At 39.5% G+C, this 25,678-nt stretch overlaps 2 protein-coding genes across 5 annotated transcripts in view; both read right to left on the reverse strand.

Moving 5' to 3' along the window:
- Positions 1-25,418, reverse strand: part of RHBG (Rh family B glycoprotein) — a 49,053-nt gene extending 23,635 nt beyond the window's left edge. Inside the window, exons 1-3 of one of the 2 annotated variants that reach the window (XM_051993802.1) lie at positions 25,322-25,359; positions 21,769-21,827; positions 9,421-9,642 (exon numbers count right to left, since the gene is read on the reverse strand). In XM_051993802.1, the coding sequence (XP_051849762.1) occupies positions 9,421-9,499 (79 nt within the window). In that variant the 5' untranslated portion in view covers positions 9,500-9,642; positions 21,769-21,827; positions 25,322-25,359. Of the gene's footprint in view, positions 1-9,420; positions 9,643-21,768; positions 21,828-25,321 lie in introns of both variants that reach the window. The other variant, XM_051993803.1, reaches the window with a different exon arrangement.
- Positions 14,447-25,678, reverse strand: TSACC (TSSK6 activating cochaperone). 3 transcript variants are annotated; one of them, XM_051993810.1, is made up of 6 exons: positions 25,640-25,678; positions 25,322-25,381; positions 22,227-22,312; positions 21,769-21,827; positions 15,938-16,057; positions 14,447-14,680 (listed from the first exon to the last, which is right to left on the reverse strand). In XM_051993810.1, exons 3-6 carry the CDS (start codon positions 22,238-22,240, stop codon positions 14,460-14,462), a joined length of 414 nt encoding a protein of 137 aa, XP_051849770.1. In that variant the 5' UTR covers positions 22,241-22,312; positions 25,322-25,381; positions 25,640-25,678; the 3' UTR covers positions 14,447-14,459. The 3 variants fall into 3 exon arrangements, with proteins under 3 accessions (XP_051849770.1, XP_051849771.1, XP_051849769.1); XM_051993811.1 differs by lacking the exons at positions 22,227-22,312; positions 25,640-25,678 and having other exon boundaries at positions 25,322-25,356; XM_051993809.1 differs by lacking the exons at positions 22,227-22,312; positions 25,322-25,381; positions 25,640-25,678 and adding an exon at positions 23,081-23,164.

The following is a 25,678-nucleotide window of genomic DNA, read 5'->3' on the forward strand; positions in this document are numbered from 1 at the left end:
TACTTCAGCAAAAAACAGCCCCGTTTTCTTTTTCTTCTTGGAAATGAAATATTATGCTTTATATTATCTTTTTCTTAGGCTGAATTTACATTGAGGCATTTAAAAGATTAAAGCTTCTACAAAGGGGCTTAATAAATGCTTTGTAACATTATTAGATAACGCCATAGTAAAGTATCCATTTCTTGATTTTGCCATATCTTCTTAAAAACAAAACAAACAAAACAAAACCAAAAAAAACCTCTAGTCAAATGATCTGGAATTTTTATAGTTAATAATTGTCATACTAACAATCACCGATGCCTCCAGAATCTAGAAGGACTCTAATGAAGGACTTTTTCCTTGCTCTTTGAATGCTTTTTCAATATTCTGTCCCAATATCTAATTTATAAACTTGTTCTAAAAGTGAGAGATAATTCTTCCTAGCTGCTAAGACATTGTGTTAAGTGCTGGGGATTCAAAGGAAAAGGAAAGGCAATAAGCTTATCTATAGTGTTTACTATATGCATGATTGGGACAGCTAGGTGGCCCAGTGGATATAGCACCAGACTCAGAGTCAGAAAGATCAAATCCACAGCCTCTGCATTCAAGGAAGAACAGCTTAGGTGGCAGAGTGGATTGAGTACTGGCTCTAGAGACAGAAAGGCCCAAGTTCAAATCTGGCCTCAGATACTTATTAGCTATATGATCTGGGGCTATTCACCTAATCCAGTTTGCCTCAGTTTCCTCACCTATAAAATAAGCTGGAAAAAGAAATAGCAAATCACTCCAGTATCTTTGCCAAGAAAATCCCAAATGGAGACACAACTGAAATGACTGAACATCTCTCAAGGAACTCACAGCCTAACAGAGAAGATAATAACTATGTTCAATCATTCTATAGACAGGATAAATTAGGGGTAGCCTCAGAGGGAAGGCACTAGCAGTAAAGAGAATCAGGAAAGGCTTCTCAGAGAAGATGCAATTTTAGCTGGGACTTGAAGCCAAGAAAGAAAATGGGAAAACATTCCAGTCATGGAGAACAATCTTATACAAGAAACAAGGAGGAGATGTCATTGGAACATAGAATTGGGGGGAAAGGTTTAAAAGGTCTAAGACTTGGAAAGGTAGAAGGGAGGCAGGTTGTGAGATTGTTCTCTGAGCAATCAATAAGTATTTATTAACATCTACTTTGTGCTAAGCACAGGGGATAAAAAGACGAAAAATTAAATAGTCCCTAACCCTCAAGATTAGATCTGATTTCTCTTGCACATGACAAATATGGAAATATGTAAAAGAACTTCACATATTTAACCTATATCAGATTACTTGCTGTTTTGAGGAAGGGACCAGGTAAGGAAGGGAGAAAAAATTTGGAACACAAAGTTTTACAAAAATGAATGCTGAAAACTATCTTCATGTGTATTTGGAAAAATATTTTTTTAAAAATTTTTTATTTAATAATTACTTTATATTGACACTCGTTTCTGTTCCGATTTTTTTCCCCTCCCTCCCTCTACCCCCTCCCCTAGATGGCAAGCAGTCCTTTATATGTTGGATATGTTGCAGTATATCCTAGATACAACATATGTTTGCAGAACCGAACAGGTTCTTGTTGCATAGGGAGAATTGGATTCAGAAGGTATAAATAACCCGGGAAGAAAAACAAAAATGCAGATAGTTCACATTTGTTTCCCAGTGTTCTTTCTTTGGGTGTAGCTGCTTTTGTCCGTCATTTATCAATTGAAACTCAGGTCTCTTTGTCAAAGAAATCCACTTCCATCAAAATATGTCCTCATACAATATCGTTGTCGAAGTGTATAATGATCTCCTGGTTCTGCTCATTTCACTTAGCATCAGTTCATGTAAGTCTCGCCAGTCCTCTCTGTATTCATCCTGCTGGTCATTCCTTACAGAGCAATAATATTCCATAACATTCATATACCACAATTTACCAAGCCATTCTCCAATTGATGGGCATCCATTCATTTTCCAGTTTCTGGCCACTACAAACAGGGCTGCTACAAACATTTTGGCACATACAGGTCCCTTCCCCTTCTTTAGTATTTCTTTGGGATATAAGCCCAATAGAAACACTGCTGGATCAAAGGGTATGCACAATTTGATAATTTTTTGGGCATAATTCCAGATTGCTCTCCAGAATGGTTGGATTCCTTCACAACTCCACCAACAATGCATTAGTGTCCCAGTTTTCCCGCATCCCCTCCAACATTCATCATTATTTTTTCCTGTCATCTTAGCCAATCTGACAGGTGTGTAGTGGTATCTCAGAGTTGTCTTAATTTGCATTTCTCTGATCAATAATGATTTGGAACACTCTTTCATATGAGTGGTAATAGTTTCAATTTCATCCTCTGAAAATTGTCTGTTCATATCCTTTGACCATTTATCAATTGGAGAATGGCTTGATTTCTTATAAATTTGAGTCAGTTCTCTATATATTTTGGAAATGAGGCCTTTATCAGAACCTTTAACTGTGAAAATGTTTTCCCAGTTTGTTGCTTCCCTTCTAATCTTGTTTGCATTAGTTTTATTTGTACAAAGGCTTTTTAATTTGATGTAATCGAAATTTTCTATTTTGTGATCAGTAATGGTCTCTAGTTCATCTTTGGTCACAAATTTCTTTCTCCTCCACAAGTCTGAGAGATAAACTATTCTATGTTCCTCTAATTTGTTTATAATCTCGTTCTTTATGCCTAGGTCATAGACCCATTTTGATCTTATCTTGGTATATGGTGTTAAGTGTGGGTCCATGCCTAATTTCTGCCAAACTAATTTCCAATTATCCCAGCAGTTTTTATCAAATAATGAATTCTTGGAAAAATATTTTTAAAAAAAGTTTAGATCATATAATGGGAAATATATACATACAAAAGGAGTACAAAATAATGGCCATTTCAGGAGGAAACACTAGCAATTGGGCAGATGAGGAAAGGCCTCAAAAAGGAGGTAGCAGTTGAAGGGCATTTTGAAGGGCATGATTAAACCTGTGCCTTAGAGATTCTGGCAGCTATAGAAAAGTTGGATTGGAAAATGAGAAACTGGAAGCAGGAAGAACAATTAAGGTGCTATTATAGTAGCATAGGGGAAGAAGTTATATGGGCCTAGAATGGTGGCTTCATGAGAAGAGAGAAGAAAAAAATAACAGAATTGATGAGGTCTGGCAATTAATTAGAGATGAGACTGTGAGGGAGTCAAAAATGATTTCAAAATTATGAGGATGGGGTACCATCAACAGAAATAGGTCCATCTAAGGTGCTGTGGAGGGGAAGGAGGGAAGGATGGGGTTTAGGGAATGCCCAGAAATAAAATTTTATTGATTTTGCTGAGGCAGTTGGGGTGTTAAGTGATTTTTCCCAGGGTCAAACAACTAGAAAGTGTTGTATCCAAGGCCAAATTTGAACTCAAATCCTCCTGACTTCAAGGATGGTACTCTATCCACTACACTAACTGCCCTAAAAATTTACATTTTGAATATATATTAAGTTTGTTAAGTCTATGGGGCACTCAGAAGATCTACTAAGTAAGATCTTCTTCTGACCTCCCTTATCTTACATGAGATGGGACTTGAGAATGTTCTTGAATGGAACAAAAGTAAGTTGAAGGTGGGTATGGTCTCATCCATTCATTTCTTTAGTCCCCTGGCTGTCCTTATCGGATCATGGTCAAAAATACCTCCAACTTCCCAGCTGAAACCAGTCCCCAACCTCTGAGTTAGCCAAAGGGAACAGGCCTCTGGCTGTCTTCTCTAGATATATATTGGGATGTATGATGTTAATAAGGTTACTGAGTAACTTGGGGCTGCGCTGTGTCCTGGTTGACTTCTGGGTTCATTTCCTCTATGTTCCCATATACTCCTACCCATGCACAAATCATTCTGCTGCTTAACTACTGTCTCTAGAGCCACCCCTACTATTTAAAAACCATTAAAAAACAAAAAACAAAACCCGCAGCATCAAAGATATCAGGGGATGAAGTACAAGGAAAACTCAGCAGTATAGAGGGAGAGAAGTCCTTTCTTGGCACTTTTTCTGATTTTATTGTTCTGACTCTACTCCCTATTCAAAAATGATTTCACCACTCCTCTCTTCAGGGCCATCTCAATCACTCTTTTCCCCATTTCTCAGTTTTAAGATAAATTGTTGGCTCCACAAAACTAAAAGGGGGATTCTGACCCAAATTTTTTCAAAATTTCAAACAAAAAATAGACATCTTTTATGGATTATAGGGAAATCAATTTACAATATTATGGTTTCATTGATACTCCTTTCCTAAACACTTCTCCCCCATCCATCCCATCAGATCCAGGTTGGGCTGATTAGCAGATCAGATCAGAAGGGAGCTCTAAAGCAAGAAAGAATGTCATTAACATATACTTAGGGAAACATTATCTCACTAGTTTGCAGCTCCTCCAAATTGGAAACATTGAGGGCAACATTCTATTCTAATTCTATCTTTGGTTATATCCCTGACTTTGGAACTTTGAAAAATCCAGCCCACACAAGTGCATTAAATGGGCATTGACTGTGATTATCTGTGAGCTGTGAAAGAAATGCTGCTTTCCCAATCTCTGTGGAGACTAGAAACTGCTCTGATTCCTTCTTCCATTGATGCAGTCAGGCTAGCCCCTTTTTTAAGATTGTAGAAGCAGTTTGGGAAGAAAAAAGGTTTGTTAAGAATGTAACCCTTTCACAACATTCTCATTCTTTTTGTTGTTCACTTGCATTTTGTTTTCTTACTCATTTTCTTTTCTTTTTTTCCTTATGCAGTAAGATAATTGTATAAATTGTATAAATATTTACATATATTGATCTAACATATATTTTAACGTGTATAACATATATTGGATGTAACATATTTTAACATGTATAGCATATATGGGATTGCTTGCCATCTAGGAGAGGGAGTCAGGGAAAGGAGTAAAAAATTTGGAACACAAGGCTACACAAGGATCAGTGTTGAAAAATTATCTGTCTATATGAAAATTAGAGGCTTTACTACTGGGCTTATATTCCAAAGAGATATTAAAGAAGGGAAAGGGACCTATATTGCCAAAATGTTTGTGGCAGCCCTTTTTGTAGTGGCTAGAAACTGGAAATTGAATGGATGTCCATCAATTGGAGAATGGTTGGTTAAATTGTGGTATATGAAAATTATGGAATATTATTATTCTGTAAGAAATGACCAACAGGATGAATACAGAAGGGCTTGGAGAGACTTACATCAACTGATGCTAAATGAAATGAGCAGAACCAGATTATACACCTTCAACAACAATACCATATGAGGATATATTCTGATGGAAGTGGGTATCTTCAACAATGAGAAGATTCAATTCAGTTCTAATTGATTAATGATAGACAGAACCAGCTACACCCAGAGAAAGAACACTGGGAAATGAATGTGAACTACTTGCATTTTTGTTTTTCTTCCCAGGTTATTTTTACCTTTCTGAATCCAATTTTTCTTGTGCAACAAAGGTATGGATGTGTGCACATATATTGTATTTAAGATATACTTTAACATGTTTAACATGTATGAGACTGCCTGCCATCTAGGGGAAGGGGTGGAGGGAGGGAAGGGAAAAGTTGGAACAAAAGTAATTGCAAGGGACAATGTTGAAAAATTACCCATGCATATGTTCTATCAATAAAAAGCTATAATAAATAAGAGAATAAAAGGCTTTAATTAAAAAAAGAAGAATGTAACTCCTGGTAGCAAGCAGCAGCCCTTCCTAAACAGTAAGTGCCTAACTCTTCCTCTTTCATTTTCCATCAAGATCAGGGTAAGATGGAAATGGGGATAAGGAAAGTGATCAAATGGCAAGAGGAACCAAGTAGAACAATGGCAGGTCCTGAATGCAAGAGAGGGGGCCTCCCCTGCATCACTCTCTTATTGTGAATTACTGTGCATTATCCTTAGACTACCATACTTTTTTGTTGCTGACACTGCTACTATTCTGGTGAACATTTTTAAAACCCTCACACTTGGATTGTTGTACAATATCCTGACTGCATGGTCAGCCTTGTTGCAAATCTTTCCCAACCCCAATTCATCCTCCATTCAGTGCAGAGTGCTGGGTCTAAAGTCAGATTTATTTTCCTAAATCCAGCCTCAGATACTTAGTACTAGTTATATGACCCTGGACAAGTCATTTAACCCTGTTTGCCTCATCTATAAAAGGAGCTGGAGAAGGAAATGGCAAACCATTCCAAAATCTCTGTCAAGAAAATCTCCAAATGGGGTGACAGAGTTGGAACATCACTTAAAGGACTTAACAATCCTCACCATATCAATTCATTAAATTCCAGTGGCTCCCTATCATCCCCAGAATCAAATATAAGATCCTCTGAATGACATTCAAAAGTCCCACATAATCTACCACCCACCACATCTTTGGCTATTTAAAACTTCCCACCACTCCATATTCCCCTCAATCTAACGAAACTACTGTTCCCTCTACAAGATTCTCTCATCTCCTAACGCTGGGCATTTTCATTGGCACTTCACAGCAGATTAATGTTCTCCTTACTCACCTCTACCTCCTGGCTTCCCAGAAGTTTCACTTTAAATCCAGCCTTCTACAGGATGCCCTTCCCAATCCCCTTAATTTTAGCACTTTCCCTCTGCATGTCATAATCTTGACAGCAACCATTATCCACTTGATTTTTCTTTTGTGGGTAGTTAAATCAAATTCTTGAGTAATTCTGGACTTCTTTCATGAGACTCTGCAATGTTCTGAGGATTGACACAATCATGCAAGATAAAAGTCAAGATGATTGGTGACTGGCAATGGCCCAGGATGCAGTGGATGGCCTTCGCCCCTCTAAATGCATATATATAGGAGCAGCTCAGTAGTGGAGAGACATGACTTCGTAAAGCTCTGCCATGAACAAGCCAAGACATTGCCCTTGGGATTACATTGGTCTTCTTAGAAAATGAATAAACAGAGGATCTGGAATACTTCATTGAGGTTTGATAGTGAACATAGATTTTTCCAGTGATCCTCTTACTGGAGGGAAAAAAAACTAAGAAAACAGTTGGGGTCATAAAGTCTCAATTTATCTCAGTAGTTGATATACACACTATTATGATGATTACCATTTTAAGTTATTGGGGTTTTGTTTCTTTTTTGGTAGGGAGGAGACATTAGAGGTAAATGAATTGCCTAGCATCACACAGCTAGTAAATGTCGAAGGCTAAATTTGAACTCAGGTCTTTCTGAGATGAGGGCCAAAGTTCTATTCTCTTTATTATTGTTGACATTTAAAGATGAGTTGATTCCAAAGTAATCCCCATAGACTGTAGACAGAAAATGCCATCTGCATACAGAAAAAGAACAATGGAGATTGAATGCAAATGTTCACTTCTTTTGTTTTTTCCCCCCTCTCCCTTCTGATTTTTCTCTCCTAACATGATTCCTAAAGCAATGTGCATTAAAAATAGAGAAAAAAGAAAGATGAGGTGATTTGAAGAATTCAACTGAAAGTTTCCAGTGACTCATGGGCTCTGTTTTTGCCTGAAATAATTCTGGTCAATTATATACCACCATCCAAGTTAAATGGACCAAAGCTGAAATCTTCTTTTGACTAGTTAAGGAAATTAACTGATCCAATGTAACTTGATCTTAAAAATTGTTCTCTTAAGGAATTCTTCTAAAAACAATTTTCTTCTTCAACCATCTTCCAATATTCATTCATCATTCAACAAATACTTATTGTTTCATAATTAGGATACCACCCTAGGTGCTAGAGAAACAAAGATGAAATCAGACCCTACTTTCAAGGAGTTTATAATTTAGTAGGAAAGTTGAGACAAAAACTCAAAATAATTTTAATACACAGTAGAGTACTACTGGAAACCTGAGAGGGGGAAAAACACTTCTAGTTGAGCACATTAAGGAGCTTCATAGAGAAAGCCAGATCCAAGTTGGGCCCTGAAAGGGGAGAAAAGAATTTTACTTGGCAGAGATTTGTGGTGGTGAATAGGATGGAAGAGGAAGGAGAGAGAGATGCTGCTTCTTTTCAGGCCAGAAAGATGATGTGAATAAAGGCATGACATTGAGAAAGGGCAGGGTTAAAATGAGGGACCATAAGTAAGTAGTCCAGTTTGGCTCAAATGTAAAGTGTATAAAGTAATGTGAAATGAAAGTGGAAACATATTGAAGTTTAACTGTAGGGGGACTTAAATGACAAGACTAAGGAGTTTGTACATTTGTACAATGAAGGTTTTTTAAGTAGGCAAGTGACTTTAGGCTAATTAATTACTTGGGCCTCAAGATGAGGGTTGAATAGCATAGAGAATCTAGAACTATTGAGATCAATTATTACAATAGTTTAAGGAGGTGATGATGATGAGGGCCTGAATTAGAGAAGGAAGGAATTGATATAAAGGAAATTGTAGCAATAAATAGAATGTAGAAACTGATTAGACGTGAATTAAAAGGAAAAGTGAAAAAAAACTTTAAGCTTTCAAGTTTCAATGACTGGGAGGATGTCACTATTACTTACAAAATAAAGATGCTAAAAGTAGGAAATTATTAGGGAAGATTAGCAAATTTGCAGAAAGTTATTTCATGCTAATAACTCTCCTTATTGGAAGGCCATCAAGAGAATGAAAATTATACCTCCTGAAAAAGGTTTGTTCAGACAAAGTTTCAAAGATCTGGACCTGAGGCTGCCTGCTGCTATAGTCTAAGACAGAAAGAAATCAGTCACCTACCCTTTCTTCAATTCCAGCAATGATGTAGGAGCCAAGATCAGGTTGAAGACCTGTCAGTTTCTGTACTTGTAAGTACAGGGACCTGGGTAGGAGGATTTTGCTGATATGGAACTGCCTGTACTTAAGAGTTGACATCTGAAGCCAGGAGTAGTATATTAAATATTATAGTCATCTCCAAAGCACATTGTTTAAAGTTTTGACAAGATGGCCAACGTAACATAATTTCATGCTATAACATGCTCCATTAAAAAAAAAAAAAAACAATTGGTGTCTGGAATATGTTATTACGAATGTTTTTATGCATTCCTGCATATTAGTCCAAATCCACAAATCCAAGGTCTAAAAGAAACAAAACCACTCCTGGGGGAATCATACTGCAAATAAACAAAAAATTAAAATGTACCATATTAGCTCTTTACTTATTTAGGCTACTGATGTCATCACTTGGGAATGACTTGGGAAAACATTTCCCACACTGAGAATATTTGGAGGTTTATGAAAAACGTTTTTCACATATCTCTGTCTGTCAGACTAATTAAAAGACTTAAGGGTAATAAGTGCTTAAAGAAAATTTAGATGGTGTGAAATTCAAGGACAATGTGAGTTTAGACCTGAATCTGCAGAACTTAATAAAGCACATATGTGTGTATGTATATGTGAGTATACATATATATGATTTGAAATCTCAAAATATAAGTGTACCTAGAAATAAAATATTAATGACTTCAATCTCCCAAAGAGAAATCCAAATCCTAGATGATTGTTTAAATTGCACCATCATTTAAATTCAACACATCCAGGAAATACATCTTGATCTCGGAAGCAAAAAACAGGATGGAATAGAGTGAGTGTATGGGATGATGCTGTTTCAACATTTCAGAGGTGACATTTAATTCTTCAGATATGCCAATATCCAAGGTAGCACTGGAAAAAAAAAAAAAGAAACAGGAGAATTAAGGAATCAGTCAGAGGTAACCTGTTAAAACAGTCAAAACATTTCCTGGTGGCTCTAGAACAGAGAAGGTTGGTTTGGGAGTTATAGTCTACAGATAGGTATCTATGGATGGATGGAAAGGTAGAGAAGTTGATCTCTCTCTCCAGTGATAAATTGTTGCCCGTACAGACCAGCTTTCAGTTAAGTAAAAGTTTGACGTTTTCAGAAGCGCACCTCTCCAGTAAATAGACACAAGTAGCGAACTACCTAAGACTGGACCTCCCTATCTCGCCAGGGCTGGAAGCGCAGTCTCAGGCGGCACACAAGCTGTGGCCTGAGCCAGGACTCATTGGACCGCCCGGCCTCCCCCTCCCGCTCCCCCCTCCGCCCTGCCCCGGGCGCAGTCATCAAGCTTCAGCCCAGCTGCTGCTCCAACTCCAGCAATCTACCAGCCTCAATCTCCCAGGAGCGGGGACTGCAAGATTCTAGTCCAAAGGCAAGCAAGAAGCTGGAAGAAGCCTCTTCGGTCATTGCCCTCAAGAAAGGGGAAGGTTCTGGGGGTACGGGAGTGGGGGAGTAACAATACTGCCGATGACCTGGGGAGTGATGGTCAAATCTTTCTCTCCCAAGGAGACAGCTCTTTAGCTCCTCGAGAAAAGAGCCAAAGTGGAAACGAAGCAGGCTATGAGCGGAACCCTCATCGCTGTTCTGCTTCTTGGTACCCTATCCCCCCCAAAGCTGCAACCCTCTTGGAGCAGAGAATAATGGATGCTCTTCCCCACAGGCATAAAAGGAGACTGCGAGAAGTGCTGTTGCCATCGCCGCCAGAGCCACAGACACGCCTATACACTCGGGCCTCGAGCACGCCCTCCATGCCGGCTGGCGGCGCTTCTCCGCACTGAGCGGACCGCAGGTCGCACGTCTTTCTACGTAGTGCTCGGGCAGCTTACGCCGCCTGGCGGTGGGGCAAGAAACAAAGCGCTCGATGGCCGTTCCTCCTGCACTAAGCTCATTCGCGGCTCCGGGTCCCTTCCTAAGACCGACCGCTTTCTGCCACCCATGAACCTCCGTGCATTATGGGAGTTGTAGTTTGTAGGCTGGTTCCATTTTCCGCTTTCCTGTCATGGCGGGTTGTCTTGGTGCAGTCCTGTGATGTCTTTTTGCACCGGGTAATTAGCAGCTTTCTGCGCCCTAGTTACCGGTCACCCTTTCCTCCGCTAAAACCATCTTTAGTCGGCTGGAGGCCGACTAGGGCGGGAGGACCTGCGGGCCGAGCTACCTCACTTGAAGGCCCACGAGGGAGAACCAGGAACGGGGTCTGACGACGCGAAAGGCCGAATTTAGGCTCCACGTCCGGGACACTTCCCAACAATTAGCGCAGGCCCGGGACGGTGGGAGGGGCCACCGCGGTGCTGTAGGAGGGAGGGCTGGAGGCGTCCTTCTCCCCCGTCGCAATCTTCTTGTTAAATTGTTCTAATTGGCCCGGCCTGCGGGGCGCCCCCCGATTCCCACTTCCCAAAGCCTTCATCTAGGCTCCCCAGATCCCCCAGGTTGGAAAAAATTGCTAAGGGAGGTGGGCTGGAAGCCGGAGATTAGGAGGGGAAGAGGACAGATGAATGGGGCCAGAGCGGGGCCCGCAGGCGGCGTCGAATTCCAGTTTCTTCGAGCTCCAGAAAGGCCTGCCCTGCCTTGTCCTGTCCCCCTTCCACAGACAGAACGTGGTGAAAACATTACTGTTCGTTGAGCTCGGGTTTCACTTTTTATTAGGGTTTCAGAGATTCTATATAAAAATAACTTTTCCACCAGTAGCAGAATTGTCCACGATCCTCAACACGTTAAACTGTGACCGGAGGTGCCGTCATCCCGGATCTCCCTTCCTTTAGTGCGCATCGCAGCCCGGGCAAGGTTAGTGCCGGGATTCGAGCCTACTTACCCAATGGTTTGAAAATGAAGCCATAAGCGGACGGAGAAGTGGGTCTAGAAATTTCTCCAAAGAGCCCCTCAACTGGAATGGGAGGGTGAGCAATTCTTCCCTTTCCTCACCAGCCATCTTCTAGGGACTGGACTATCATTTTATTCTTTGGCAAACCAGATGCGCAGAGGAACCCCATAGAAGGGAGCCCGATTAGAAAGCAGGAATTTGGAATACCATCTTGAGAGTCCCCAGGTGAACAAGATGGTTCAGAAAAACTATCATTCACCTCCTCCCCCCCTCCTTTTTTTAAAATGGAAAACTTAAACCTTGGAGACATTTTTCTAAATGGTAACCTAAAATATAATTTAAAAAGTGTAGAGGACCAAAATTGAGCATTGGGGGAAGTCCCAAATACTAGTCTACCCCACTCCTTTCTCTGCCACACCTTGCCACCCCAACTATGAAAGGCAGAACACTTAACCCAGGAAAAATGGGAGGAAAAATGCTTCTCAGAAGCACCTTTTCATGGTTTTTTGCGGGGTTTTTTGGTCCTTGGTAGAGGGTTGAGATCTGGTTCCAAAAAGAAGGGTCAGATTGGGAACTAGAAAAGAAAGCAAGATGTTTTTTTAAGATGTCCTACCAAGGAAGAAGATTATTGGGAAGAGTTAATTTTTTTTTTTTTTAAACTGGTCAGACACAATGTATATAGAGAGTCAGGCATAATATGTAGAGAGCTGATCTCAAAACCAGAGTTTCAAATCCATCTCTCATATTTACTGGCTGTCATTCTGGACACATCACGGAACCTCTCAAGGCTTCAGACAGTTCTCTAAGATTGTATTTGCAGAGAAGTTGGCAATCTGCATTGGTAAAAAAAATCCAATCCCTACTTCTAATTGGGGAAAGGAGAGGGAAGGGCAGGTAGGAGAGGGTGGCTCAGGAAAAAAAAAAATTGAGACAAGGAGGGTAAGAAGGGAATATCTCCTTGTCCATACATCCTATTTCACCTATAATATCAATGTACATGTGTCCAAAGGACAGCTTAATTTGAAAAAATTTGGGATAATTTTATTATTCTACAGTCAAATATGTTTTCAAAACCCACCAGTATGGCCTGTCCATTGAGGAATAATTAATGTTACTATATTTAGAATAATATACATACACATATATAGTGCAATTTAAATCATGAAATTATTAATCTCTTTATCTTAGTATTAAATCTCTTCCTGATATATATATCAGAAATCTTTTTAAATTATTTTTTGCTCTTTGCTGCTATGGAAGGGGAAATAACTGGCCAAGATAAAAATGGTGACAATGCGAGACTTTATACCATAATGAAAAGAATTAAAAGGGGCCTATAAAGATCACTTTTTCTTCTACCTCCAAGCCAAATGCTCCTAATCCAATCTTGACAGACAGAAGTCTCTCTTCAAAGGACTCTACATAGATTTCTCTTCCTTTTCCAAGTGCAATAGCCTAGTATAGAAGTTCTTCCTGACATCTAGCCTCAACTTCTTTCCAGAGGCACTAACAAAAAGAATTTCTTGCTGTGTCCTTTTAGGAAATAATGGGTCCTTTCTGAATGTCATGTCATACAATCATAGGCTCATATTTATTGAATCATAAGATATAGGACTGAAGGGACCTCAGAGGCTATCAACTCCAACCCCTCGTTTTACAAATGAGGAAACAAACCCAGAAAGATTGAGTAGTTTGCCTAAAATCACCCAGGCATAAGCATCAGAGATAGGACTTGAACATCTCTGACTCCAGGGCTGGTTCTCTATTGTACAGAGCTCAGCAGCTTTTAGACCATGATGATGCTTCATTTAACCTAATTATCTCAAACTTTCTTTACTTCTATTTTTTATTTTAACTCTTCTTTCCAATTTCTCTGCATGCCTTGAAATATAGAGCCCAGACTGACCTTAGGGAAGAGTATCTAACCACCCTTGCAATAAAACCTTAAAAGGAGAATGACTTAATGTGGCTTCGACTGCTGAGTCAGTTTCAATCCTCTTCATAAATATGGAAAACTGTTGGAACTCAATACTTATTTAAAAGCCAAACATCTCCCAAATTGGGAATTTCCACTGATTATGCACATGGTCTTCAGTGTTTCATGCCATCTCTGCACAGAGTAGCTGGAATCACCCATTCTTCCTGTCGCCTTATCTGGGCTACAAGTGATTTCACATTGGACTTTTATATGTTAAAGTGTTCCAATTTCTAACCTCTCTCCATTCCAAAATATTTTGCTCACTGGCTCAAACTTTCCCTTGATTTTATTACTTACAGAATTTCCTTCTAGATAAAAAATATACATATTTCAGACTATACCTGGGTTGGTTGACTACTATCTTCAAAGACTTATACTAGATGACCCGTCCTTCTCATATGAGATGCCCAAACTTATGTACTCTCATCTCTTACTATTTCCCAGCTCATTCTTACATTCCCTACAATCCATGTGAACCCAGCCTTTTCATGGCCTCCCACTTATGTCTTTGAGAATATGGACTTGAACAGATTCCTGGAACATGCTCAACTCATCTTTTTTTTTAAACATATCCCTATTTGATCACATGAAAAATTCTGTCATCTATCCCCTATTAATAATAAAATTAACACTCCTAGTACTTTGTTTACATAGCACTTTACACATACATTACCTCATATCAGGATGGTGAACTCCCATAAAACTGTGTCTGTCCTAAAATATATACCCCAAGTGTCTTGTACAGTGCTATATGTAATGTACCCTGTGGGCATTCAAGATATACTCAATCATCACCAAAAACCCTAAACAAGATCTGCAGAGCCTACACCATGGGCTTACAGAGGGAGAAGGGGAAAAAAGCATACACAGTGACTAGGTCCCAGAGTTCATTTACTGATTTGAGGTTGGCAAGTCAACAGCAAATTTGGACGTATGGCTGGCAGCATAGAGTCCTTACCCTCCCCCCCAGGAATCAGCAGAGTCATGGAGGACTGTAGATCTTCTAGGATGGCCATCTGTTGTTGGGCAAGTTTGGTTTGAAGTTGGAGATTGGCGTGCATGCACTCAAGCAGACCTAAGCAATCCTGGGGCTTTTTAATGTCGACTCCTGAAGGAAGAGTGGGATGGGGAAAAGGGGAGAGACACAAATTTTTGGCTGTCCCATAAATGATCTTCCTGTGATTACTCAGGCTCTGAGAAGATCAGCACTTTAGACTTCCCCACACTTACCCTGTCTCAGACAGATTAGGGTGAAAAGGTGGGACTTCTTGTATGCTTCAAGAACTCTAATGGAGGGACACCTCACCTGCTCCAGTGCCCTGATAATTAGCACTAACAATTTTCCTGTCATCTAACTTTGCTCTAATGTTTCCAACTACCTCATGTATGGTCCGTCCATCCTTAGTTAGCTGTGGTAACTGTATCTATTTTTATTAAATTTAGATGTCTCTTGAGTTCCTCAAGAGCAGGGATCAGATATCTGCTGTGATCTGATTCTGATTTCTAACCCAGAAAATACTTTGTAACCAGATTAGGAGAATGTTTACTCTAAACCCAAAACCTAAATTTAATTAGTAGTCTCAAACTCCTCTGTTGATAAGAAGTATTGTGAATTCCTAGGTATTCTGACTTACTGGTATTCTTGTGTACTGGAAAAAACAATGGACTTGGAGTCAAGAAATATGGTTTTGAACCCCAGTTCTATCGCTTATTAGCTCTATAACTTCAGACAAATCACTTCACATCTCAGAGCCTCAGTTCCTCACCCTATAAAATGGGGATAACACCTGCATTATCTATCTGACAGTTATTGAGAGGAAATTACTTTAAAGATTGTAAAGTGCTCTAGAAATGTAAATTGTTATCTTTTAAAAAATTAATTCAGCATGTAACTGGCAAGATTTCTACCCTTAGGGAGGTCTTAACAATTAGGGAAATTACTCAACCTGGGGAAGTGGTGGAAAAGGAGAGGGAGGGAAAGAAGAGTAAAGACAAGAAGAAGCAATAGCACTGAATAAGCCACAAACTATCCATTAAAAATTGAGAATTGACTAGACATAGGCTTGGCAGTCAAGTCAACAGGAGGAGGACTCATGGTGAAAATTGCTATCCATCTCCAGAGAGAGAACTGATGGACTAAGAGTACAGATTGAAGCTTAATTTTTTTCCCTTTTTATCTTTTGGAACATGGCATGATTTCAAATGTGTAAGTTATTCTATTTCTTGTCTTCTCAATGGTGAGAGAGGGTACACAGAGGGAGGGAAAGAATAGGGAACTGTATTTTTTTAATAATTTTTTTTAATGTCAACAGGATGCTTTGATCCCCAAGTCTATTCTATTTGGGAAATTCTCTTTTTAGGTTACCTGTTTGTAGCTTTGCTGACTGATTGTTTTGACAAGTGGCTGGGTTGGTTGCTGGAAGATGAATGAAACTTGGGGAGGGCTTAGCACGACAAAGAGGCAAAAGTTTGCATTCCTCTTCAACTGGAATAAAATTAGAGACAACTAAATCAGTGTCTTCCAATAAAAATAGAGCATTATAATTAAGACTGTGTGACAGATTGCTCCAAATCACTAAAAATAAGAGAAATAAACAACCCTGAGGTTCCACCTCATGCACACAGCAATTTGGCAAAGATGGCAAAATCGTCAGTCAACAAACATTTATTAAGCGCCTAACTATGTGCCATCCTCTGTACTAAGCACTGGAGATACAAAAAAAATGCAAAAGACAGTCCTTGTACTCAGAGAGATCTAATGGACAAGATGCTGAAAGAAAAAGAGATTGAATAGAGAAGGGAGAAAGCAACCCGAATGGGCAAACAAATAAGTCCAAAAGAGTGCAGCTGAGTGGGCAAAGAAGAGAGAGCTGCCCTGGGCATCCTCCTTAGATGGAATATCTAGGAGGAAAATCCCATTCTCTCATCCTCTTCTAACCAGAGGAAGGGAGGGATCCCAGGGGCACAGAATATTGAGGAAGTAGGAGTTCCAGGGTAGATGTAATCCTGCAGGATGAGGAGGTTCCTCAGAACAAGATGGTATGAATGGTCAATATTAGAGTTCACCAAAAAAGAGCCCACTGGTTCATTGAGTAGTAGAGCTATGAAGTGATACAAGTATGCTGGACAATAATAAGGAATTATAAGAAAGTTAATAACTTTTAACTCAGAGATCCTACTTCTAAGTACATTTTACAAAAAGCTGATAGAAAGTTGCCATACATACTAAAATATTTATGGTAACACTTTTTATAAAAGTAAAAAATTGGAGATAAATTAGATATCCATTCAACTGGGTACATACTTGTAATAGAATATTATCACACCATAAAAAATGATGAATATGAATAATAGCAAAAACCATGTAAAGATTTATATGAACTAATGCAAAATGAAATAAGCAGAACCAGAAAGACAATCTACACAGTGACTTTAACAACATAAATGGAATGAACAGAAAAACAAAACAATCCTATATAATTGGAATTACTAATTTAGATTTACTAGTTTACTAATTAGAATTACTGAAACAGAAGAAATGAGAAAAAATGTACTTTTCTCCCTTCTCTGCAAAGGTAGGGAACAAGGAGGAGAACATTGCAAATACCATCAGATTAAAATGATATATTGGTTTTAGTTTTACTTAAATGTCTTCCTTCCCACCCATTCTTTGGTAAAAAAGAATGCCTCTCAATGACAGGAAAGAATAATGATAGATATTGGAGGGGATGTGGGAAAACTGGGACACTAATGCATTGTTGGTGGAGTTGTGAAATGATCCAAACCTTCTGGAGAACAAAATGGAACTATGCCCAAAGGGCTATAGAACTGTGCATATCCTTTGACCCAGCAGTGCCCTTACTGGGTTTGTATCCCAAGGAAATCATAAAGGGGGGAAAAGGACCTACGTGTGCAAAAACGTTTGTAGCAACTTTTTGTGGTGGCAAGGAATTGGAAAATGAGTAGCTGTCCATCAATTAGAACAATAGCTGAACAAGCTGTGATACACGAAGGTAATAGAATATTATTTTTCCATAAAAAATGAACAAGCCGATTATAAAAAGGCCTGGGAAGATTTACATGAACTGATGCTGAGTGAAACAAGCAGAACCAGGAATACATTGTATACAATAACAGCAAGAATGTGCGATGATCAACTATGAAAGACTTGGCTCTTCTCAATAGTTCAGTGATCCAAAACAATCCCAATAGATTTTGGATAGAAAATGCCATCTGCAACCAGAGAAAGAACTAAGGAGAGTGAATGTAAACCAACACATGTTAATAAGTTCACTTCTTTTTTCTGTTTTTTTAATCTCTCTCATGTTTTTTTCCCTTTTGCTCTGATTTTTCTCTCCCAATGTAATTCATAAAACAATGCATATTAAAAATTAACTAAAAAAGAGAAAGAATGCCTCCCCTTTGGAAAATAATGAAGGGGAATAGTTATGGAAATGAAAGTGATATAAAAACAAAAGATAGCAATTTTTTCTTAACGACTGTGTAATAGTATTTTTTAAAAGGTACCAAACTCTTGACCTCAAACACCCGCCTTCAAAAATCATTAACAGTAAGCAGAAACAAAAGAAATCAGAGCTGGCAAAATGGAAATCAGACCTAAAATTCTATTTATTCAGTCAACAAACATTTATTAAGGCATTGTGCTAAGTGCTAGATATACAAAAATAAGAAAAAGATAGCCCCTGCCCTCAAGGGCTTACAATCTAAGAAGAGGAAGATAACACAAAAAAAAAGGAAAAAGAAAATGTCTGGTGAGGAGCATGAGGGAGAAATTTAAAGGACTGCACCTAGCTGGAAAATGAAGAGATGGTTGGCCAAAGCACTTCCTTAAAAGAAGATTTGGGGAGAAGCTCTTCACTTCACAGTACTGCTTCATAACAGTAAGTTATTTCTGATATTTATGTAGTATTTTAAGGCATAGTGCTTTCTAACAGCATCTTATTAGATCTTCAGAGCAAACCTCCCTATGAAGTAGGCCCTGTAGATATTATTGCCATCATACAGAAGAGGAATAAGATTCAGAGAAGTTAAATTCAGAGAACTTACAAGTTTAAGAATGTATTTATCAGGGGTAGGATTAGAACCTAGGAATTTCCTGTCTCAAGACCAGAATTGTGAATACATTATACTACCTCATTTGGTTCAAAAGAGGTGTTTGACATTTCTGGACATGGCCCAGGTGGGAATTATGCTAGATTATGATGCTTATTTGTTACAAAAGCTCTTTAAAGGAGAGGGGAAAATGCTTCTCAGTTGAAAAAATAATAAAAACAAAAACAAAACAAGTTCAGTGTTTAATAAATTATTGTTAAGATGGTACCCAGACCAGCCATCTCTTTGTTTCCCTCCATTGGACTTCCCCATCACCCTCCACCCCGGGACCATTTGGAAAGATCCTTCAAGCTTTGATAATCACACCTCATCGATACCCTCTGTCCCGCTGATTGGAGGGCAAAGAGAAGAGTAACAAGTGGGTGAATGTCATTTGTAGGGTGATCCCTAGTGGAATGTCCACTTCTATAGTCCTTCACATATCTACTGAGAAGATGAATTTCATCACCAGCTGGACAGAAATTGTTACAGACAGTTGAACACCACTAGAACAGAGCTTGTTAGTTCTAATTAATCATAGCCTTTTAGTGGTGTTCTCTTTTAGGGATGTGACATGGTAAACAAAATAATGAATACTGTTCTAGACTGCATTGAGAGAGGCCTCTGGGCAAGACAAGAGGTAATAGTTCTTCTTTCTCTTTATTTAGATTATATATAGAACAATTCTCAGGAAAGATAAGAGAAAAAAACTGGAACAAATCTAGAGAAAAACAAGCATCTGAGTCACAGGACTAAAGAATACGCCATAGGAGAATTGACAAAACTAGCCTGAAAAATAGTGAGCAAGGGAGAAAGGGTAGGGAGATAACAGTCTCCAAGCGCTAAAGGGCAATCATTTGAAAGAGGGATTAGCATTGTTCTGCCTAACCCCAGAGGGAAAAACTAGGCAAACTGTAGTCAGATTTAGCTAAATTTTAGGCTCAATGTAGAGGAAAATTTCCCAACAATTAGAAGTGATCAAAAGTAGAAATGGATTGGCTCAGGAGGGAGTAGATTCTCCCTTCAAAAAAAAAAAAAAAAAGTAATTTAGTACCTACTCTGTGCTAGGCACTTTTACAGATATTATCTCATTTGATCTTCATGAATACCTGGTAAAAGTTGATGCATTTATCCCCATTTTACAGATGAGGAAAGTGAAACAGATTGAGGTCACTGAGGTGACTTGCCAAGGGTGACACTCAGCTGGTATATGTCAGAATCAGGATTTGAACTCTGGTCTTTCTAATTCCGAGGCCAGTTCTCTAATAGTTATGCACACTGCTTCTATGAAGGAGTGCTGCGCTTCTATTAATTTGGTTATTACACTCTTAGTGAAGTCCACTAATACCATCAGGTGGTTTATTTTTCTTCATGGGAAACATTTTCTGGCCATATCTCTTCCTGACCTGTACCTTGTACAGTTGATCCTTTTAATCCAAATGCAGAAGAATCTAGTTCAAGTCAATAATAAGCTCTCTCTTTTTCTACCCTCCTCTATTTTTATTTTTCATGGCACTCTGTGTCACGAGAGCATTCTGTATGTTGGCTACAGTTAAACTTTTATACTCTTAGGAGGCAGAAAAAAAAAAAAAAACAAGCTATCGGAGCACAAGTAAATGGGTACCTTACTTGGCATGGCCCATTTCTGGAAGATGAGGAGATCTCACAAAACTCTTCCACATACAGTGCATTTCATAAGTCTTAATTCAGTGTTTAAGCTATTAAAGCTTATATAGTTAATTCCTAAATTAATCATGGTAAGAGAAGAAAGTGATTGTCTAGTCTGTGAATTCTCTAGGCCTCTTCTTCCTTCTTCCTCCAGACTAGGCCATCTTTGGCAATTTGACAATTTATTAGAAGATGGGCACAAGACCGAAGAGATGAAATTTAGATTCGTTTTTGTTCCAGTTCTGAATCTCATCGCTCTGAAATATAACTCTAACATTTCTCTGAACATTTTAAAATTTCCCATGAGCCTTTACTTTGCGAGATAACATGATGAGGTGAAAAAGACTCAAGTGAGAACTGGGCTTGATATTTATTGTACAACCATGGGCAAATCACTTCATTTCTCTGAAGCTCAGTTTTCTCATCTATAAAATGGGAATAACAACCTATAGTAGCCTAATTCATAGGGTTATTGTGAAATCACATGAGATAACTTAGGATATCTAGCAGTTGGCAAATTTCAAAGTGTAATATAAATGTCAGCTATTACTAATAAAGCCTTTCCTGCTGTGATGAAAGGTTTGAGGAATCATTTACGCAAAATAGTCATATTTTTCAATATAAACTATACAGTAAAATAGAATTGAAGGGAAAGGAAAGGTATTACCAGAAAATAGGAGGGAAAAGACTTGTTAAAATCTAGTTCTTTCAGAGTTTTTAATTCCAGATTTTGAACCTCCAAAGTTGTGATAGTAGGGAATGGGCACTGGTTCAATTTTAGACCATTCTAGGCCTCTAGCTTGACATTTCCCTTTCCAAAATGGCCTGAAGCCCACTGGGCTAGATGAAAAATTTTCCATGAGAATTCTAAGGCACAAGCTATAGATAAACTGAAATGAGCAAACAGCTTTGTGAAGTATCTCACATCATGCAAATATATATTCATTACCTACATATGCAACTTTGGCTTAGCTATGACAAATCACTTAACAAGACTTCACTCTTCCTTGCCTGTATACAGTCATGTTCATGGAAGTCTGGAGCAGTGTTTGTCTCAGACTTTCCACAGAATGCTATCTAGAGGTCACCCCAAGTCATCAGTAACTGGGTCCAGTCCACCTATACTAATGTCTAATGGCCTGAAAGTTATTAGCATGCATCTGGTGATCACTCTGTCAAGAAAACCTCCGAGTAGGTACACCAAGGAGGTTAAAAAAAAAAAAAAAAAAAAAGCACAAACAGTATCCTCTGGGGTATGATTATTTAATGGAGAAAACAAAGCAAAAGTAAAAATGTGCAAATAAACACAACAGAAAAAAATGTACATCCATCCAGCCGACAGCAGATTAGATACCATTACTATGTAATGAAGAGGGCCTGGGACTCAAAAGAGGGGACCCATTCCAGGCCACTTACCTTTTCTTTTGGCAGAGTTACTTTTTGGCTTCTCCATCTGATTAGCAAAGTTCTGGTTCCTGAGAAAGAACAGCTGTATCACTGGCCTGGATAACGCATCACTTCTGTACTATTTCAAGTATTCTCATCACAACTACATACAATTCTCAGTGAATTATGAACCCTCCTTTCCATAACCCTGATAGATGTTAGAGGCCATTTCCCCTGGGAGGGGAGCCACCACAAGGAGGATATTGCATGTTTCCACATCAGTGACTATATCACAAAATCAGATATACATTAATTTTTTATATAATCTATTACTTAGGGAGTATCATTGCCTCACCTTCACTCTAGGAACACAAATAATCCAGAGGTGATCGCTAGTACTACCTTTCTGCTTCTGGGCACAAGTATACTGATCCCAACCCAGATTTATAAGACTCTTGAAAAGAAAATTTCTGTAAATTAATCCCTACCTGTAGCTCTCCATGTCTTCCTTTATAGCTAAGAACTCTTGGATAGCTAACTTAAGACAATGTCACCCTTTCCCTCCTCTTCTATCCTACAAGAAAAGAGAAAATAGCGCTGCCCTACCATCTCCCCAACCATCTCTACACAGACTTTTCACAGGGAATAGGTCAGTATGTAGCAATAAAAAAGATCTGTGAGATTTCAGATTATTTAAACAGAGAACAGGGACTGGACCTGTGATTGTCATGGGAATCAGAGGAAATGACCTCCACTCTGCAGGTCAACACCTTATCTGCATTTTATAAACTTAAGAGAACTAAAATCCCCAGGAGGTTCAGTGCTTTGTCCAGCACCACTCAGTCACCATGTATCACTGGTGAGCTCTCTAATCACCTTGGCAGGCTGACTCTCACACTTCCCCCAAATAATACCTAGGACAGAGTTCCAAAGAGCACAAATAGATATACAAATATGATCTATCGCTATCATTTACTTTTACAGATGCCTGTACAAAAGGATTATAGAAGCACTCTGGGTTTGACACTTAGTAGCTGTGACCATGGAGTAAGTCACTGAACAAATGAACCTCCACTCATACAATCACCTCCCCCCCCCATGCCTTCATCACATGACCAGGGGGCTAGTACACCACCTTTGAATTCATCCCTTCTTCAAGTATCTCCCCACTCCAGTCCCTCCTGCCAAAGAGATCTGCCTCAACCACATCTGACCTCTCGTCCCATTACTGAAAAAACCCTCCAGTTGTTCCCTGTTTCCTCCAGGATTAAATAGAAACTATTCTATTTGTCTCTGAAAGCCCTTTTCAGCTGGTTCCTCCCAATTTTTTCAGTCATCTTACACTATTTTCTCCTTCATGTACTCTACAATCCTACAGTCTTGTAGCAGTTCATGGAACAATAACTCCACCTCCAGACTCCGTGCATTTTCACTGGCTGTTCCCCAAGACTTGGAATGTTCTTTTCAAGTTGCTAGGCAATCTTACTATGCTTCCTTCATCTATTCACTGTCTAGTTCTCCACAGCAGCTCTGTCCGTCCAACCCTTTCCATCCCTCCTCAAACCTTTCAGGGTTCCCCTCCTGCCATCCTCTCTGCTGCAATACTTGCCTTCCATTTTAAAGGAAAAAAAATTGAAGATATTCACCATGAACTCCCTCTTCTCACCTCTCTTCCTCATCTTCTATCACTCAGACACTTTCTGCCATCATCTCCTCTTTGCCCGTGTCTTATGATGATGTAGCCTTACTCTTTATCAAGGTTAATTCTCTATCTATTTAAGCACTTCCATTCCATCTTCTCTCCTCCAACAGACTGCCTGCTTTGTTATCTTCACTCCTAATATTTATTTTTATACTCTGGACCATTCCCTATTGCCTACAAACAGGCACATATCTTTCCCCAGCTTTACTTGATCTTTCTATCTCCATAATGTCCCATTCTCTTTTGCCCTTTAACTAAACTCCTCAAAAAGATGGTTTGCAAGAGGCATCTCTACTTTGTCTCTTCTCACTTTCTTCTTAACCCTTCATAGTTTGGCTCCCCATCTTCTTCCTCTGAAACTGCTCTCTCCAAATACACAAATAATCCCCCTTCATTGCCAAATCCAGTCCTCATTCTCCTAGCCTTCTCTGAAGTCTATGGCACTGTTGCTCCATCTCCCTTCCTTGATAACTCTTTTCTCTCTAGGTTTTTGGGACATTATTCTCTCCTGGTTCTCTTCCTACCTGTCTGACCACCCCTTCTCTGTCTCCTTTGCTGGATTTTCATACAAGTTATTCCCAAAGAAGATAGATATCTCTTCAGGATTCTAGGAAAGAATCCTAGACCTTATCTTCTCCCTCAATACCACTTCAATTGAAGATCTCATAAACTTCTGTGAATTTAATTATCATCTCTATTCTAAGGATTCTCAAATCTATATATCCTGCCCCAAACTCTCTGCTAATCTCTTATAGCTTCAATAGACATATTAAGCTAAACAAGTTTAAAAGAGAAATCGTCTTTCCCCTAACCCATCCTCTCCTCCCCACTTTTCCCTATCACTGAAACAGCTTGTGGGTGGGTCACCTTGCAAGAAGTGTCTCTCTACTCCAATCCATCTTCCATCCTCAATCACAGGTCTGACTCAATGAACAAATGTATTGCTTGGCATTTAAGACTTTCCAGACGTCTTCCTTTTATTCCCAGCAACTCTTCAAGCCAATGACTCGGGCCTCCTGGATTTTAATTCCATCTCCCAAATCAGGGCATCTTCTTTGGTTGTCCTCCATCCCTGGAAGACCCTTTCTCTTCAATTCGCCCTGGCTTCCTATGAGGCCCAACTAAAATCCCATCTTTGAAGCCTTTGACCAGCGCCCCTTCATTCTAGTTTCTTCTCTCCATCAATGTTTTCCTACTTATTCTGTATACAGCTGGCTTTGCTTATGTTGCCTCTCCCATTAGCGTGTAAATTGCTCAAAGGCAGAATCTTTTCCCGCTTTTTATTTCTCCATTACTTAGCACGATGCTTGGCATCTAGTGGACACTTAATGTTTGCTAATTGATAATTATTCTCCTTCACCTCGAAGCTTCCCTCAAGACAGCTCCAAAGCCACCTTCTGCCTTCCTCCTCCCTACCTCCAGGCGTAGCCTGTATGTGCACGGGTGTCTGCATATTGTCTTTCACATTCGAATGTGAGAGTCCCAGAATGGAGCGTCTCTGTTTTTGTCTCTCTCTGTATCCTCAGAGCTTAGCACAGTGCCTAGCATTCGGTGCTTAATAAATATTTGTAAACTATCTGCAAGATGAGCGTGCTCCAATTACATGTCTCCCAGGATTTTTGCAAGAAAAGTGCACTGGAACTTTAAAGTGGTATAAAATTGTGAGTTATTACTGGTTATTACGTAAACAGCAATAGCCTAAGGAGGCAAAGATTCGGTCACAAAGCTAACCAGGCAACCAACTACAAATCCCAGAATGTACCGGGATTGTACTATTATCCAGTCCTGAAAACTACAATTCCCATGTCACCCTGCGGCAAAACGTCACGTTTCCGTCTCAAGTGCCGGTTGACGTCCCCCACCCCCATCCCATTCCCTCACCTTTGCTGGGTTCGAACCGACTGATTGAAGGCTGTTATGTCTTCCTAGTTCTTCAGAGGCCTGGTAGAGCCGGAAGAGATGGTTCAGTTAACTCACCTGCTATGTAAAACAAAAGCATAAACCCTCCCTTCTTCCAGGGCCCCACCCAGGAGCTGTTGCGCTTGCGCGCTGATACACCAACCAATCAACCGCCTGAGCTAAGGCGCCTGCGTGAAGAGCACTGGCATGCAAAAGTGTGCACGCGGCCCAGCCGGGAGAGGCCATAAAATTGCGCCTGCGCTTGTGCTGCCCCTCCCCTTCACTCGGTGATCTCTCTACCTAGCTTGTATAACCGCTCGGGCGAGAGAGGCGGGACCG

Source organism: Antechinus flavipes, chromosome 4, assembly GCF_016432865.1.
Source record: "Antechinus flavipes isolate AdamAnt ecotype Samford, QLD, Australia chromosome 4, AdamAnt_v2, whole genome shotgun sequence".
Classification (NCBI taxonomy): Eukaryota; Metazoa; Chordata; class Mammalia; order Dasyuromorphia; family Dasyuridae; genus Antechinus; species Antechinus flavipes.